The following is a 19,398-nucleotide window of genomic DNA, read 5'->3' as shown; positions in this document are numbered from 1 at the left end:
ATGTTCTTAAAATACACAACTGTGTATATTAATTGTTCTAAAAACTAAATAAATGCGATTTATAGAGCAAAAAAGTTTAGTTGTATATCCGGCAACCCTGTAATTTGTGTCGGACTGGCATTTACGAAATATTGGCACAAAAACTGTCGATTTTCTTCTGTATTAAAGAATAATTTCAGGTACTTACATATTAGATGCACTAACACTGAATTTAATTAAGTTAACTATAAAATAAAATTAACTTGAAATCTGCTTCTATTTGAGAAGCGTGAGATGACCTATTTACTTGCTTTTATTTGAGAAGACAAAGACGAAATGCGTTAAGGGTAGTTTAGTTTAAATGTGAAAAACTGACAGGCGCAGGGGATACAAAACAGCATGAAGAAGAAGGCATGCCGTGCTGATCGTATGTCTTTACTTTAGTGAGAATTATTTAATTATTATTGTTTATTTATTAAATAAACTAATGTAGAAAAGAGAATTAAGTTTCTACAATCCGCTTAAAATTATTCAAAAGAAATACTATACTTTGCTAGGCTTTAAACAAGGGTTTTGGCAAATCAAGCTCGATGATCAGTCATCAGATCTCTGTACCTTCAGTACACCTTTTGCGTTTTAAAAATTTCATTGACTACCTTTTGAATTATCATGTTTTATATTATATGTAGGATTATTAAAATATTCGGTAGCTTCTAAACGTTTATTAATAAGCACATTCTTAAAATTATGTTGCAAGTTTGAAGTGTATGTCTGATAATATTTTGACAATTATGGAGAGTGATGTAGTGTTACGAACTATCAATATACTTTACTAGTTCATAGTTCAAGATCCCACTGCAAGATCACTACGTTCATAACGTGGTTAATTAAACTCACATTTTTTCATACATTTAAAATGAGGAGAATACATTGATACAGTAGGCGCCAGTTACGAAGATCCAGCGCAAATAGGTGATTTGTGAGCGCAAATCCTTATTTCCGTACCAATTCATGCTGTCTTGTTTACATATTTATCCACGCTGTCAGTACCGCAGCGCTAATTATTCGGTGCCGTTAATTATATAATAAGCATAATCACGCCACTGTCCACCTCTTCGACTAGAGGTGCGCGCATGTGGCGTTTACAGTAATAGGTTGTCAGTCAAAAAGTGGCCCCAAATATTTTTAATTCCATTAATAGTAATTAATTTTTGAACAATAATTTTATTTCGTTCATTTATTTTTTAAAATAAAATACGCTGCTCATGACGTACTTTTTTTATTGTGGCGTCTTCTAACGAAGGTTGGCGATCACTTCTTTAGACGTTTCCCTATCTTTTGCAACGTGAAATATCTGTTCAACACTGAGGTTAGTTCAATCTCTGATATTCCGCAGCCAAGATTTCTTCGTTCTTACCAAGCCTTTTCTTTCCTCTACTCTTCATTGCATGATGACTTATCATCATGCAATGATGATAAGAAGAATTTATCATTTCGAAGAATGTGGCCCAGATACAATGTTTTTCTTATTCTTTATCTTAATTGTGTTCATAAGCTTTCTGCCATGTCCAACTCGTCTTAACACTTCTTCGTTTGAGACTTTTGCAGTCCAAGGAATTTTTAGAATACGCCTATATAGCCACATTTCGAATACCTCTAATTTTTTTGCGGATTGAGCTTTCAGGGTCCAAGTTTCTACCTCATATAGCAGTTGTGACCATACATAACATTCGACGAACCTCAATCTGATAACCATACTCAATTTCTTATTTGTAAACATTGACGTATTTTATAAATCCTTTTCGAGCTATTTAAATTCTGACCTTTTTCTTCTCATCTTGATCTAACTGTAAGTTTATAATTGCTCCAAGGTATTTATACTTGTCGACCCTCTCTAACGGTTTACCTTCCAATGTCAGATGTATGTTGTCAACAGGGGTTTTCGAGATCACCATGTATTTCGTTTTATCTATATTCATTGTTAGTCCCATCTTTTTGCTTTCTCTGTTAATGATTTCTATAAGAATTTGTAAATCTCCTATATTTTCTGCCATGATTGCGGTATCGTCTGCAAATCTTATATTATAAATGATGCTCCCCCCAATCCTTACACCTCAATTTCTAAACCTTAATTTCACCTAACCTAAAGTGCCACCTGAAATATTAGTTGGGAGTACACATTAAATAATTGTGGCGACAGCACACATCCCTGTCTGACCCCTCTTTGAATTTATACCTCGTTTGTCTCACTATCTTCCACCCTTACGACCGCTGTTTGATTCTTGTATAGATTTTTGATTAAATTAACATCCTTGGGATCTAGGTGTATGTGTTTCAATGCATGTATGAGTTTACTATGTTGAACTCTGTCAAACACTTTTTGAAAATCTATATATAACATATGAATACGTTTTTATTATATTCCATGCATTTTTGTAATAGTACCGTCATTGCGCACAATTCCTCTCTTGTTCCCATTCCACCTCTAAATCCAAACTGTGTGTTGTCTAATTGTTCTTCACATTTTTTATATATACGCTGTTGAATAACTTTGAGTAGTATTTTTAAAGCGTGGCTCATGAGGCTAGTTAATCGGTATTCATCGCAAAATTTAGGATTATTTTCTTGGGTAAGAGTAAAAAGATAGATTTTAACTATTCTTCAGGAATTTGACAATCGTTGTAGATTTTATTAACTAATTTAGTTAGATACTCAATATATTTTAATCAGTTGGTAATGTTTCATTTATTTCTTCCCTATCATCTGTAAATAAGTTCTTGATGTATTCCTACCAACATACCTTGTTTTTATTCTTTTGATAATTAGAGATCTCGATTTGAGTTTTTTATGACTTGTGGTGTTCTCTTACGTGTATTTATCGTAATTTTTTTTAGTTTCTTATGTAGGTTATTTGTGTCGTGTTTTATATTAAATTCTGCGATTTCTTTGGAATTTTCATCCATCCAGCCTTCTTTAGCTTCCTTTATCTACGTTTCTACTAGTTTATTCATTTACTTATATTTTTCTTTATTTGTATTTCTGTATTTTCGTTTTTCTTCTTATGAGCTTTATAATATCTTGTGTCATCCAGTCTTTTTTGGCACTTGGTTCTCGCAGTTGGCACTAGTAACTAAAAAAAAAAGAATTTCACAAAGTCAACTTGGAAATGGGAACAAAATTCACAAGGTATGTAATACATCAAGCATAAGAATTTACATTTGCATGAAATAAAACACAAATATTTAAGTCTCATTTTATTATGTTTTAGCTAATATATTGTGTATAGCGCTGTAAGTCCCGGAAATAATTGAAACCAAAAACGCTACAAATAATAACAAATTTTTCCACATAATCCAATTAAGAGTACCCCAGTCATTCCAATTAATCATGGTATCTACAACAGCAGGCACGAAAATTCCTAAAATCGAAAAGAATATGGCGCCCGTTAGATCGATTAAGATATTCATTTTGCTCCCAGCAGCGGCGGCGATACTGATGATGAGAGTGACGGTTACTATTCTCATTATTACGTTGTATATGTTCTGCCTTTTCTGTGAAATGCGAGGTTCAATTTTCTTCCACGTAATTTCAGTTGGTACGTAGTAGACGAGGCAGAAGCTTAGTATCATCGTCAAGGTGATGCAAGCTTGAACTATTTGTGCTGGCCTGAAACAATCAAACAACTAGAAAACTACCTTCTAAAATTGATATATCTTTCGTGTAAGAATGAATTTAACTGGATTATTATTTGAACTATACATTATTATTATTCTACCACACATAAAGAAGACATCTGAAATATACAATTTGACTTTATAAGATTGTTAAAGAAACTAGAAAGACTGTTTAGATCTTTGAAATATTAACTGAGATTCTAGAGAGATTCAAATAATATTCAAATTATTCTAAAATCAAAAAGTAATGCGGCAAATGCAAGAAAATCTTACAGTCTGTAAATAAAATTCAATTATTGGCATATATACCTAATTTTCTTTAAGTGTTAATATCGAAGAACCATTTTAATGCCTTTTTGGTCATAACTATAAAAAACTATAGTTGTGAAAAAATATAAAATGTAATAAATATAATGTGAATTCTCAAACAATTAAACAATTAAAAAAAGTGAAATTGTGTTTGGGAGCAAACTAAAGCATCTATGGTTTTATGTTCAAATATAACGAGTGTTGATAAAATCAATAGTTTTTTTATAGATTTCTTTTTTGTCTGAAATATGGAACCTCTCAGCATCTATCATTTATTATTGTATACCTGATTTTTATCTAGCGGCAAATTAATGTTGCTCAGGTATTGGGGTGATACTGCAATCTGAAAAACACTCTATCTTGTGCTGTAATAAGCCTCGAGAAATATTTTACTGACAAGCATTATGAAATAAATGGTATTTGAGCTAAAGCGTAATTAAATAAAATGTTAGTATATATTGTTAAACTGCTATAGATCTCCTTCTGGTAATATTGTTATCAGAGGATTTGAATCCTTAGAGGCGGTTTTGAATTCTTCAGTTGTATTATGGCTGATTCCACATATTTGTTTAGATTTTTTTAGCGCTACCTTACTAGAAAGCCTGTCTTACTAAAGATCAAGAATAACTTATCACCATTTCTTGGAATTTAGTGGGTACAATTTCGAAACTATATTATATATTTCTGCATTTTTTATGTTGTTATATGAAAAATTCTCTTTTCAATGATCTAACCATTAACACGAAAGCAGACGAAATGGACAACGTCAATGAGTATTAAATAATTTAAGCAATATATACATTAAAGAGTGCAACACCAATTACCGACATAAATACATTAAATCGAACAATAGTTAATGTATTAAAACAGGTTTTAACGAAATTTGTTCAAGAAATAGAAAAGATGAAAAGTACGCCAATCTACAAAATGCCATATTAAAAAAGATGTTAGATGAAAAATGATAACAATATAAGCAAACAAGCTGCCAGAAAAATAAATAATACTAATAGATAATCACTAAGACAATAAGAAAACACTTAAGGAACTACAAAGAAAAGACAAACAAATAGTAGAGGAAAATAAAAGCATGTAGGTTTTAACAAGAAATAAGTATACAATATGGAAAAATTGAAATCAACAGGCCAAAAAACACCCCAGGGGACACAACTGTGAACAAAAACGAACTACTAATGATAGTTGAAGCATTCTATATACCTAAACCTCTATAGATCCAAAAAAACTACATTCCCTACCGTGGGAGTGACGTTGCAGGACCGAATAAGAAACGAAGATCTGCGAAGAAGGACGAGTATTGCTGATGTTGTGGAACGCATAGCCGAGCTGAAATGAAACTGGGTAGGCCATATAGCGAGAATGCACTACTCACAATGGACGAGCAAAATTACAAATTGGCAACAAAGAGCACAAATATTGTTCTGAAGCTATATTTTCTTGTGGCATTTTAAAGTAATTACTATTTAAATGGGAATAAGCCACAATTAAAGGTTAAAGTACTTTTATTGACATTTCAATTTCCACTTGAAACGTGGAAATTGAAACGTCAATAAACGTACTTTAACCTTTAATTATGGCTTATTCCCATTTAAATATTAAAGAGCACAAAAACGTAAAGAATGGATGAGTTTAAGAGAGTCTATGTCCAGTAGTGGACGTGATAAATTAAAGCTGGATGACGATGATGATTCCCTCGCGTATATGCTAAGACGAATTCCTCGATGATTTTTATCTTTGCGTATTTCCTTTTTTATATTTAAGTGATATAAGCGTTGGACTATGTATCTGGTATTTATTTCTGGTTTATTGCAGTTTTGAACATTGGATGTATGATTTTGTATAGTTTCTATGGCTTTCTTTACTGCAGTTAATGTTAGTATAATTTTAATTTTATCTTAGTATTACTCTTATTATCTCAAAATTGAATTATATCTACATTAGGGAGGAATCAGTCGGCTCGACCAAACCGACCGTCCACGATCGACCAATATTACGAGTCTATGAAAATATATGCGTAGAGTCAGACTGGTGGACCGTCCATCACTTACAGCGATTGATCGCGATCGTCCAGTTTTGAAATTCGGACTTGTTGGAATATTTGATCGTTTGGTCGATGAATATGAAACATTTGGCATTCATTTATACTATTCTGAGCAATGACATTGACCACTGACATTTCAAAATTTGTAATTAACCTATAAAATTTGGGCTTGCTCATGCGATAATAATTTTGAAATTTAATAGAATAATTTAATAAATGGTATATAACACAAAGAATTCTCCTTGTTGGTGTCTTTTTAAAAAAATGTCCTACGCCTACGAAGACGTCTTCACATCAAATAAGTGATGAACAATTTATCAGTAGAATTATCGCTGCTAATTCTATCTATAATTCAATTTTCTACAAAAAGCACGGTAAAATAATATTACACAAATGTGGTTATGTTGCTACACGTTCCTGACGTTTTGACGGTCGGTCGATGGGACAAGAATATGAGTTTAAATGTGAGTTTAAAAATAAAAATACAAAAGTTGGTTGTTCGCTGTCGGACGGTTGGTCGGGCAGTATGATGCCTACCTTACCTGTTGATAATTTAAAGACTTTCATACTAATATCTTCAATCTCACACATCAATTTAAACAAAAATTAAAAATTCGTAGATTATTTTATTAACTACTACCTATAAATGGGCATTTAATTTGTGATTAATACACAAAAATACAATATTGTGCGAATTAATGGAATCATTGTTACATTTTTCCATATTTACAGCTGACAACACTGTCCACACATTTACAACTGACCAAGCATTCAAAACATAACCTTACTTTTCTCCGCCATTTATTTGAGGGTGGTTTAGGACATTTTTTACAAGTTTGTGTTGTTTTGTACAATTTTGTGTTATTTTTGGTAATTAGTGAGTTTGTTTCGTTTAATTCCATCATGGATATTACGCCTAGGAAGCGTGAAAAGATTATCACGTTAAGTGAACACACTTCTATGTCACAAAAAGAAATCGCAAGAACGTGTTGAGTGAGTCAGAGTGTAGTAAGCAAGATTTTGAAGCGTAAACGAGAAACGCGATTAATGAATGTGAATAAGTTAGGAAAACGCGGAAGAAAGAGAAAAAAACCACCAGCAGATGGAAGATTTTTATTTCGAAAAAGCAAATTGGACCCAAGCAAAACAAGCCAAGAGCTCCAACAGGATCTAGCAGCATCAGGTGTAGTGATTCATGGCTCAACTGTTCAGAAAATACTTTTGGAGAATGGTAGAAGGGCAATGCGTACATAAAAAAACAGCTTCTAACTGAACGAATAAAGAAATAAAGGCTATTGTGGACCAAAAAATATTCTAATTAGATTGTAGACGACTGGAGAAAAGTCCTATTTACAGATGGAATTCACTTTATGGTTCAGGGAAAGCGGTCAAAATTCGTCAGGAAGTCTGACAATCCATATTGATCAAACCGTAAAACATCAAGTCAAAAAAATGTTTTGGGGATGTTTTTAATACATGGAGGTTGGATTTTTGGTACCAATCAAAGGCATCATGAACAGCCAAAAATATAAATCCATGTTTGAACAGCTTTTGGACACAGAACTCCAAAAATGTCAACTCCAAGGAGGAGCGATTCTTCAACAGGACTCTGCTCCCTGTCACAAGTCAAAGCCAAAAATGGAATTTTTGAAAAATAAGATGATTAATCTTTTAGATTGGGCCGGTAATTCGCCAGACCTCAACCCCATTGAAAATTTATGGGCTAATTACAAAGCTAGACTGCGCAAAATCGACTTTACTACAAAAATAAAAATGCAGTAAAAGTAGTAATTACAGCCAAAGGGGGACATATTTTTTACTAAATGATGTAAGTTTACCTTTATAGTTTTGTCAAAATATAATTTATTTCTAATGAAACTGTTTTTTCGTTAAAACAGCCTATGATTCCATTAATTTGCACAGTACTGTAGCTATCAATCATGTCTTGACTTTTTGACATCATGAAAGCTTTATTTGATATCAATTTCTGATCTTTCAACTCAGTTGGCTGGTAACTTTCACTTGATCCAAACGTGTTATTTTCAAGTAAGGGTTCAGTATGTTAATTTTTCCATGTTATCATCGAGATTATGTCGATTAATTTTAAGTTTATTTAACTTTTTATATGTAAATTAAAGGCTTTTATACGATTGTTAGTGACTTTTTGCAAATGCTTTAAATAATTATACTACCTTTTTATATTATTAGTGAAAATTTTAATATTTGCATTAAATTAAATTGGAATTACTTACTTTCAGGTATCACTTATTATGGTACGATCGTTCCGAAAACGTTTTGAAATTTTTTAATCTCTTTGTATATTTTCAAAATTTTAGAAATTATTATAAAAATAGATATATATTTACCAAGATAGTGATTATAGTGAAGGTTTGTATACATATAAGCCGTGGATAGAGTGAACAGATATTTAGGTAAATTTTTATTATTAATACTTACACTTTATCATTAGGTAAATTTTGTGTAATTGCCGCTTCCGTTTTCTCGCCGAAAGCAAAATAACCAAAGAAGCCCATCGCAGTGTATACAGAGAGTACAGAAAACATTGCTACGTTCAATACTCCCACAGGTCCCACAAAAGTATGAGTCACCTAAGAATAATGAGCAATACAATTTAATAAAATCTAAAAATATTTTAATAACTTAAATTAAAATTAAAATAAAAATGTATTGAAAGTTCGCGACCTTTTAATTCGGGGGATAACATGTAAAAATAAAATGCATATTAAAAAAGGCTGTAAATTTATCCAGTATAGCTATTACAACAATCTGTCATCGAATTCAAAGCTGTGAGCGATTTTTTGTTTTGCGAACTTTAACTCAAAAGTCGGCAACACTACACAGAATGAAGACCTAAAAAATGTACTGGGAAAGTTCGGCATAGGTCAGAGAAACAAAAGAGAAGACCTCTTAATCAAGTTTGCTATCACAAATAACTATTCCTTTATTAATACTCGATTTAAACACCACATATGCCGACTTTATACTTGGAAAAGTCCTGGAGATAGGTCTAGAAATCAAATTGACTACATCCTTACTAACATTCGCTGGAGATCATTAAGCCAAATAGTCAGATTATGTCCAAAAGTGATATTTGGATCAAATCATACTTTTCTCGTAGCTAAAGTAAAGCACAAACTCAAAGTGCCCAACAGAGAGAGAAAGAGGATATAACTAAGAAAAGACAACCTTCTTCAAGAAGTGCAAAAGAGTTTTCCCTTTATTGATAAGGGTGTATCACAAGAAATATGGGAGACTATTAAACATTGTGTAAAAACACCAATTAATCTATCAAAGGTAAATAATCCTATGAAACAGAATTACTGGATAACAGATAATACCCTTAAAATAATTGAGAATCGAAGAAGTCTATCTCAAAGTGGTGTTCGTAATGAAAGGGAAAAAGTTAGTTTAAGAGACCTTAACAAATAAATAAAACGAAGATGCAAGGCTGATAAACAGCAATACTATCAAAATATATGCAAAGAAATTGGGAGCCACGATCAAAACAATCAACCAAGGGATCTTTTTAGAAAAATTCACTACATAACAAGAGACTTTAAAGCCAGAATTTGGGCCGTTGAAGACAACACAGGAACCCTGAAAACCAACAGAGAAGATATAGTAGAAGATGTATGGAGTTTATGTTGCCAGGATCTATATAAAGAGGATTAACACCAGAAACTTATTCACCAAACCTCTGAGGAAATCGAAGAAGAACCTAACATACTCGAGAATGAAATAAGACTGGGGCGATCAGTAAACTCAAGTATAACAGCACCAGTTCCAGCTATAATAACAGCAGAAAAGCTTAAAGCCACAGAAGAAACCGGAATAAAATTGCATCACTTGCTATGTAACAAAATATGGGATTCCAGCATTGGCCTGACTACTGGACAAAATCTACAATAACTACAATACATAAAAAAGGCAGTTTCCATAAATGCGACAACTACAAAATCATCTCCTGTATCTTTCATGCCAACAAAATAATGCTACATATAATCAATGAGAGACTGAAAACTTTCCTACAAAGAGAAATTACCCAAGAGGTATTTTACTGGATTTACCAAAGGTAGAGGTACTCTAGAACACCTTCTGAACCTAAGACAAATGGTAGAAAAATCTAGGGAATTCAATATCCCACTATACATTAATTTTTAGATTATCGCAAAGCGTTCGACAGGGTCAAATAGAAACACTTATTTCAAATGCTTAAAGAAGTAGGCGTACCACAACACTTAAGAACACTATACTGTAACAGTTAAAGTGCTTGACACACCCTCGAATGAATTCCATCCAGAACAAGATGTCAGGGTGTCATGTATACTGTCTCCACAATTATTTAATATATATGGGGAGCAAATCGTCAAAAAGAGTTAATTGATCCCATAGCTCTGGTTGAAAACGAAAGTTAAATATTCGGTCTGTAATTAAACATATCAAAGACAAAGATCATGATAGTGGATAGACTACACAACAATCATCCACGCAAAACCACGATTGACTGGTTTGGTCTTGTGAGCTCATACTTATATTTGGATCATTGATCTCAAACACAATGTCACTATAGGAAGAAATAAACACAGATGGGATTTAGCAAAAGTCGCTGTAGGAAAGATGGCCAAATTATGGAAGGACTCTCAAATTTCACGAACTGCCAATACTGACATACAGATGTGAATCTTGGACCCTACGACAAGCGGAAAGAAGAAATATAGACGCGACTGAAATGTTCTGTTGGAGAAGAATGTTACGAATTTCGTGGACCAACCACAGGACAAATAATTCAATTTTAAATGGGCTAAAGGTCAACACACGACTTTCCAACAAAGTCCATCTCCAACAATTAAAATACTTTGGATATGTTATGAGGGCAGACACAGAAAACATGGAAAGACTTATTATCCAAGGAAAGATAGAAGGCTGAAGATTACGAGGAAGATCACTAACAAGATGGATCGATCAAATTACCAGAATATGTAAAAGACCTATGCATAAGTTAAAAGAAATGACAAAAGAATGAAACGAAAAAGATATTTTTGGTTATTGACATATAAAATGTGTAATAACTTACCATTGAATTTTCCACAGGCATAATCGTACCAATTCCTTCAATAGAGAAAAGAACAGTACTTATAAATGTCGGAAGACTTGCTACGTCTGTGTATAGATGTCGTTCTTTTATATCTACCTTCTGAATTGTAAGGGCAATGTAATACAAAGTAATTCCAAAAGCTATTACAATAGTTATATTAGCGGTTAATGATAATGGAACTAGATGCTTCAGTTCTCGGATCTGACACAAGCAGAGCAATATTGCTAGTGCCATTAACTTAAAATACAACCCCCAGTCTGCCGCCGGTGGATAATACGGTGCTATGAGCTAAAAAAAAAAAACAAATAAAATATATAATTATCGTACAAATAAAACAATGCAAAGTACTTTAATTTATAAATCTGGCATATCTGATGAAGCTTAGAAAGATCTAGTACTGAAAGTTTTGTAAGCTATGGACATATTATATTTCCTGCATTGAAAGGCCTCATTTTCACTATTAATAAAACATTTCCATATAACGAAATTTGAAATTTGGTGCGTGCCCATGACTCTTAATGGAATGAAAATAATTATCTAAATTGCCAAAATTTACATTCACTTATACAGTAGAGCTCACTTCTATGGTCAAAGTTAGCAGTAGATAATAACATTTTCATTTCAGTATCTACCATAACAGTTTTGTAATAGTTTATCTTTTAAAAGTTTATAGTTTAAGACAAAATTGCTATTGTCTGCTCCAGTTGCCGACAAAACGCCAGAAAAAAGAGGAGTTTTTTGAGTTTTAAGAAAGTGAGGTTAGAAAATCGAAAACATGATGGGCTAGATAAAGTTAAATAAGTCATTAGGATTGGTACAAAAAAGACAGGTTCCTGCAGAAAATTAAAGGTTGTCTATACTGTTAGGGCTATCGTTAAGAATTTATTAAAATTGTTAATAATCAAAGTATAAGCTTAGTTTAAGAAAGAAAAACCGAACTTTAATCTAAGAATGTGGAATAAAATGAAAGTTGTACCATAAGATACATTCATGGATGTCCTAAAGTAGTAAGAAAGTAACAGTAGCTACTTGCAAATGATTTCTCAGAATGTAGAGCGCTTCGTATCAATGTTGCGCAGTTAATCTTAATGCTAAATTTTTAATCAAATAAATCTGGTTAAATCAGGACATCTACGAACATTTTCTTGGTAAATTACAAAAAAAAACAGACAAGGTGCTATTCCGATATTGGCAAAAAGTCATATACAAGATTTAATCATCAAGAAAACCAAAGCTTACTTTGAACAACTATTTTTGTTATCTAAATATTCAGGTTTAAACTCTGTGCTGGGGGTATATATATACCACGAGGATCTTCTATATTCGACCGAAACCCTGCTCCGGCGTTGCAGAGGCGGTAACAAAAACGACTACAACACATTGGGTAACTCTCAAATCCCTGGAATGGTGGAAGAATTCATCAGGACAAAGACAGGCTAAATAGTTCATTATGAAACATTCACCAAAATTTACGGAAGACTATTATGCAAAGACAGAAAAACAGTCAAAGCCATAGTAGGTCTGCTAACAGGGCGCTGTAAGCTAAATAGGCAGAATTTCCATACTCCTTAAGTTTTCTTCCACTTGTATCCATTTCAGTTTCGATCTGCTTCTGATTCTCTTACCTAATGATATCCATTCCGTTGTATTTCTTAACGAATTTTTCTTCTCTTTTTTCATTATGTGTCCATACCATGTGCTTCTATTGCTCTTACTATGTTATCTTGACCCATCCATTCTTGTATTTTGTAATTCATCCATTGTCTTGCATCCTCATCGTTTTCTCTCTTTGGTCCCAGTATTTTTCTCATAATGTTCCTCTCAAACACTTTCAGTTGCTCTTCTTGTCTTGCTCTTAATGTAAATGTCTCTGAAGCATATACCACTATTGGTCGTATGGTCGTTTTATAGATTTTTTGTTATTTTTGTTCTGTATGGAAATTAATAATGCCAGCTTTTAGAACAAACAACAACTCAAGCAAATATATTAAGAACAACAAGAGCCTAAAGAAAAAGCGCTTACACAGTGGTGTGTACAAACTTATTTGTGGCGATTGTCCTAAAACTTACATCGGTCAAACGGGTAGAACCCTTAACAAACGGATAGCAGAAGACAAAAGGGCTTTCAATAATATAAAACAGATTCTACCTACGCACTTCACCGTATATAATCTTCTAAATCATAATCGTTCTTTTAATAACCAATTTCAAATTCTTCACATTCAAAATTAAGGCCTTAAGATATCATTATTAGAATTTATGGAAATTAAAGAAAAAATATAATTTTGAATGACCAACTTGAGACAAACAGTTCTCTCCTCCTCAACTTATTCAGGGAAATACTATAAAGTGTTTGACTAATAACAAAAATAGCTCACTTGAGAAAAACACTCTGCCGGAATAGCTGTAGTGATAATAAATTATAATATAATAAATTTTATGGAAGTGTTGAAAAAAGTTTTCAGTGTTTTATTGCTTGATAAAATGAATTTCCATCAAGTAACAGTCGAATCCATTACATATTATATATGTATATGGTTAGTGATACTTACTTTTGCTAAGGATTCTGATATAAGAACAACGTATACTGCAGCTGATAGGTAGTAGGTTAGACCAAGTGCAATTTCAATGAAAACCCTAAAAATAAATAGTGACTATTATTAAAATTATTACAAAAGGCTTTTAATAATTTTATTGTTTTTGCAAATACGGCAAAATTAGAATCTTTGATTTGGTATAGGCAGAATTTGAAAAAGGGATCGAAAAATCATTATGTTTACAAGTCGTAGTTACAAATTTTCTTATTTTTCTTCAACATTTAGACTTATGGTCTGTTTATTCTTCGGCACATGTTTTTTAGCCCAGGTGGTATATGTTTAAAATAATAAAATAACGTGTGAATTTGTAACGTATATAAGCGCAATTTTTTTTGCAAAAATGGCTCCAAAATATCACTACAAAGGATAATTTTACTGTGCATGAGTTGTAAAATGTGGGCTTAACTTTTTAATAAACAAAATATGACATAATTTTTAAAATATCAAAAAAAAAAATCTAAAAAACACAAAAAACCAGTTAAAAAAAGGTTTTTTTTGTAAGCATATTTTCCATACTAAAATCAAAAATAGGATCTTTATGTTCCGAGAAACAAAATTTTTTATTATATTTAATCATCGCACAAAATTTCATTAAAATTGATTCAATAGTTTTTGCAAAATAATTTTGCATTAATTTTTTTTTTAATTTTTTTAATTTTCAAAATTATGCAGGTCAAAAACTAAAACTTCTAGATTACATGGAAAATTTTTTTACATATATAAGACCGTTTAAGATTTCAAACCCATTTTGAAAAATAAAATTCCATCGATTAGAGGAGTCTAAAGGATTAAAAAAATTGTTTAAATTTTAGGCTTATAAACTATTTGAATAACTTTATCAATTGTTATTGTTTCAAACGGCACAAGAAAAATCATAGAAATAAAAAATGAGAAAAACGTCACCGTCCGAGGCAGAAAGGAAATAAACGAGGCCATTGAAAAATTCTACACTAAATTATACTCGGCAAATACACAACCACAACAACGACGTACTGAACGAACAATAATTAACACCGGCTCAGAAGAAATACCGGACATAACCGACTATGAAATAAGAATGGCCCTAAATCAACTAAAAACTAATAAATGTCCGGGAGAGGATAAAATTACAGTAGAAATGTTGAAAATTGGTGGAAGAAAAATAGAACAGGTATTAAATATTTTATTTAATAAAGTAATTGATGAAGGAAAGATTCCTCAAGAATGGTACAACTCCGAAGTCATTTTACTATTCAAGAAAGGAGACAAAGCAAACATCGAGAATTACCGACCAATATCCTTGCTCTCACATCTGTATAAATTACTAACTAAAATCATAACCAACCGCCTAACACATAAGCTCGATTTCTATCAACCTTTCGAGCAGGCTGGATTCAGAAAACATTCTAGTACCATAGACCACTTGCACACCGTAAAAATACTGATAGAAAAATGCACCGAGTATAATGTTCCAATTCATATGGCGTTCGTCGATTTCCATAAAGCATTCGATTCCATCGAATTATGGGCAGTGCTTGAATCTCTAGAAAATGCACGTATAGATTCAAGATACACTAACATAATTAAAAACATATATGAAAATGCCACCATGCAGATAAAGCTGTACGAAAGCACAAAAACTAATCCCATAAGACTACAACGGGGAGTAAGACAAGGAGACACCATCTCTCCCAAACTATTTACCCTTGCTCTAGAAGACATTTTTAAGAAACTAGAATGGAACAATAAGGGTATCAACGTCGACGGATCATACTTAAACCACTTGCGATTCGCAGATGACATAGTTTTATTAGCCGATAATATCCAAGAACTAAATGATATGTTACAACAATTAAATGCAGTTTCAGGAGCAGTAGGCTTAAAAATAAACTACAGCAAAACAAAAATACTGAGCCGAGACCAGACAAATATAACAATACAAAATCATACCATAGAAAATGTTGAACATTATGTATATCTAGGTCATGTTATCAAACTAGGAAAACCAAATCAAGATGCTGAAATTAAAAGAAGAACACAACTGGCATGGGCGCTTTCGGCAAATTAGCATATATCTTGAAAAACACCTCCATTCCTGTAAACTTAAAGAAAAAGGTGTATACCACATGCATACTACCAGTTTGTACTTACGGCCTGGAGACAGTAGCCCTTACCAAAAAATCTGCTAAAAAATTAGAAACAACGCAAAGAGCAATGGAACGAATCATGCTTGGAATATCACTAAGAGACAATATTAGAAACACCGAGATAAGACGCAGAACGAACACTAGGGATATTGTGGAAGAAATTACAAAAATGAAATGGCGCTGGGCAGGTCACGTAGCCCGATATAATGACAACAGGTGGACACGGAGAATTCTAGAATGGAGACCAAGGACGACAACAAGAAGCATGGGAAGACCTCAAAAAAGATGGGTAGATGACATAAGAACAGTGGCAGGCAAACAGTGGATTAGATTGGCGCAAGATAGAGAAAGATGGAAGCAATTGGGAGAGACCTACATTCAGGAGTGGATGGAAAATGGTTGACAAAGAAGAGTTAGGATCGGCCAAAATTGACTGCGGCTTACAATAAAAGTAAAAGGTTTTATGTCCTGTTTTTTAATTAAAAACCTTTAATGTATGAAACACTATTTGGGTATCTATACGAAGCACTGACTTTGTAATCATACTATATAAATTCGTAGCTTTGAAGGAAATTTTTTCAACTTTAAATTATACTCGCGTAGGTACTAGCTGGTGGATTTTTGTTGGATAAAGTTATTTGGCCTTAAACACGAACTTTTGAAAAAAATATATTATTTTAAACATTATGTATGTTTTGTGATGGCTTTCCAGAAAACTTGGAACTGAGGACTAAAATAGTTGAACTGCGACGCAAGCAAGTCTGGCAATATGTCCAGATATCGATTTTTACACGACGATCCCTGCAGTATCTTATGAATTTTTTTTTCTATCGAGAATAATAAAAAAATATTGTATAACTCTGCACGAGGCTTGGGAGTGCAGGTTTTAGAACAAAACAGGCCTTTGAAGATACCAATGCACTAATAATAAGAGTTATCTTAGAACGATTAGGCAGCAATTATTGTAGCTGACGATATTTATATCTTTGTTATCTTCGGTCAAATTGTCGCTTTAAATTAAAAGATAAATTTTTGTTAACACAGTAAAGCAAAAAGCAGAAGAAGTGTATGACCGTGAGTCATTCAGCCCAAGTAGTTTAAAGTCATAACTTGGATTTATGCCTGCTTTTTCGAGATGCGATATCACGTTAGATTTTCATTATCAAGGAAAGCAACAAATTATTAAACTCGCTAGTAAATAAAAAATTCAAGTCTTAAAATAATAGTTGCGTAGTACATAGGTAAAAAAGTTATAAAATTAAATTGAATACTCTGCGAAATTTGTATTTTAAGAAAGGATGTCAGAAAAAGAACGTTCTTCATTTATCAATATTTCCACCCACTCAATCTACAGCAGAACAACACCGTTAAAGAGTATATTATGAAGTTCAACAGTGGCTGAGTAATAACTTGAACTTTGCAGAGTGGAGTTAAGAGTTTAAAAAAATGATTTAAAACATATATCCAGAAATTACAGGAGCTACTGCCAGAAAATTAATTAAAAATGATTAGCTTTAACTGCAAAAAGACTACTTCAAAACATACAGCTGCGTTAAACATGGTTTAAAATGTTCTGATTATTGTACTCATTGCCAATGCTAATTATACAAAAAACAACAATTTCCGAGATATCTACGGAAATCAAGATGGACATTGATTATGATGAGGAGATAGCTGCAGAAAAAGAAATTGGGGATGCCTTACTAGGATCTCCTGAAGAAAATGTGTTTCAATTGGAAAATGAAGAGGTTGACAATGAAGACGATAGTTAATAACAGGATACTCAGCCAAACTGTAAAAAGCCTATAGTGGAAAATTAAATATATAATGGAATATAATTGAATTATAATAAAAATAATAAAATGTTTATTTATATTTTTGAAAGTACTTATTTTTAAATGAGTTAAAAACCAATTTTATTGCATTTACTATTTCGTCGGTATACTGCGAAAACCAGGTAAATGTCGGAATACCGAAATCGAGAAAAAACGTTTTTAAAGTTTAGTTTTATATTGTGAATTAAGCAGTCAGCTTGTTTTTGATATTAGGTATTCTAGTGAAAGATGCATATATCTGAAATGATATTCTATTATTAGTTTGAAAAAGTTGAGACACCTATCTGACTAATCCTAAATTTAAGTTGGAAATGCTATCACTTAACTGGTTTTACCTGTAAATCTAGATAAATCAATTACTCTTCAAATAACATATTTAACACAAATATAATAAACCAAGTATAATATTGTCCAGTTTTGTGATCGAGATATGAGGCTTTTACTAGGTAATAGCAATGTTTTAAGGTATTAGTCGATATTTATGACATTTAACTGGTTTTCCCTGAAAATTTTATTAACAGCTGTGTGTAGTTATAGTTATTGTTTATATGAATGACAGGCAGTTTTATAGAAAAAATCAAATTTATTTTGTATATAATAATAACAATATTATTATTATGACGCTTCCTCGTCCGATTCGTCACTGAAAGCAGGCTCTGGTAAGATGTTTGTTACATCATTTCCCGTTTTCAAATTACGATACCACCCGTGATATTCCTCCGGTATCACTCCCTTACTAGCTTATAGCTGTACCAAATCTCTCTTTTTTGCTATGCTAATTTTCAAATGTGCATCATAAAGTCGCTTAAGTTCTTCAAGATTGCTTGAATTAGTTGATAACTTGGCGTGCTTTTTTCTTGTTGACTACCGTGCAGTATCAGTAAGGAAATCATTGAGGCTTGTTGACATGTCATAATTAAAATAGATTCTGTTTGTCTCTCCTTTCACGAATCTCATTCTTTTTATCTTCAACCACATTATTTTTTCGCCGTTTTGGTCTTTTGTCCGGTTTTTAATTAAAGTGTGTGACACATTTTTTAAATCATAAAAGTCGTAGTATTTAAATCCTTTACATTTGTATGGTTCTATACATACTTTTTTATCATCAACCTTGATATTTCTATTTCCTCTTGCATTTTGAAAAACAGACAAGTAATCTGGCATCCCATAGATAGATCTGTGTTTTTTAGCGGTTTCGTTACTACTCTGCATAGAGTCAACTTCCATATAGGAATGTCCAGAATCAAAAAATTTGTGTTCAATAATATTTAAATGGATTCTGTCCTCTGCAGGTATCAGAAAATAAACTTATTTCACTTACATATTCTGGAACACATTTTGATAAGTAGTGGAGTATAATGCTTTCTATTTCAGAACTTCCTTGTCTACCGTTAATTTCTGACCAGTCAAAACAGTAAGCTGCATTTGGTAATGCGGCTTCATATACACACAAATTGTAGACACATAATTTTCGAGAATAATATAGTTTTCCAGTCAATCCACTTGGAATCTGTAGTACGGCCTGTAGATCAAAAGTAACTGAAACAAAATCCCGTTGTTCATTAGATCTTTTCTTATCATTTTGTTTTTTAAGATTACATACTTCTTTTCTTTTCTGATGTTGTCTGTAACTGTCTTCTAAATCCGATTTGTCAGTTGGATTAGCCCTATCATATTTATTACAAACTGAACATTGATCTTTTTTA

The 19,398-nt window shown here is 32.3% G+C and overlaps 1 protein-coding gene across 5 annotated transcripts in view; it reads right to left on the bottom strand.

Annotated features, from left to right (window-relative positions):
• Nucleotides 1-3,220: 3,220 nt before the first annotated feature.
• LOC140436799 (proton-coupled amino acid transporter-like protein pathetic) overlaps nucleotides 3,221-19,398 on the bottom strand; it is a 119,555-nt gene continuing 103,377 nt past the window's right edge. For all 5 annotated transcript variants that reach the window (XM_072525898.1, XM_072525900.1, XM_072525902.1 and 2 more), the window contains exons 6-9: nucleotides 13,687-13,771; nucleotides 11,114-11,422; nucleotides 8,476-8,627; nucleotides 3,221-3,645 (exon numbers count right to left, since the gene is read on the bottom strand). In XM_072525898.1, coding sequence (XP_072381999.1) covers nucleotides 3,237-3,645; nucleotides 8,476-8,627; nucleotides 11,114-11,422; nucleotides 13,687-13,771 — 955 coding nt within the window. In that variant the 3' untranslated portion in view covers nucleotides 3,221-3,236. The remainder of the gene's footprint in view (nucleotides 3,646-8,475; nucleotides 8,628-11,113; nucleotides 11,423-13,686; nucleotides 13,772-19,398) is intronic.

Source organism: Diabrotica undecimpunctata, chromosome 3 (assembly GCF_040954645.1).
Source record: "Diabrotica undecimpunctata isolate CICGRU chromosome 3, icDiaUnde3, whole genome shotgun sequence".
Classification (NCBI taxonomy): domain Eukaryota; kingdom Metazoa; phylum Arthropoda; class Insecta; order Coleoptera; family Chrysomelidae; genus Diabrotica; species Diabrotica undecimpunctata.
The sequence above is the reverse complement of the archived record's forward strand: the minus strand, read 5'-3'. Positions and strand labels throughout refer to the sequence as shown.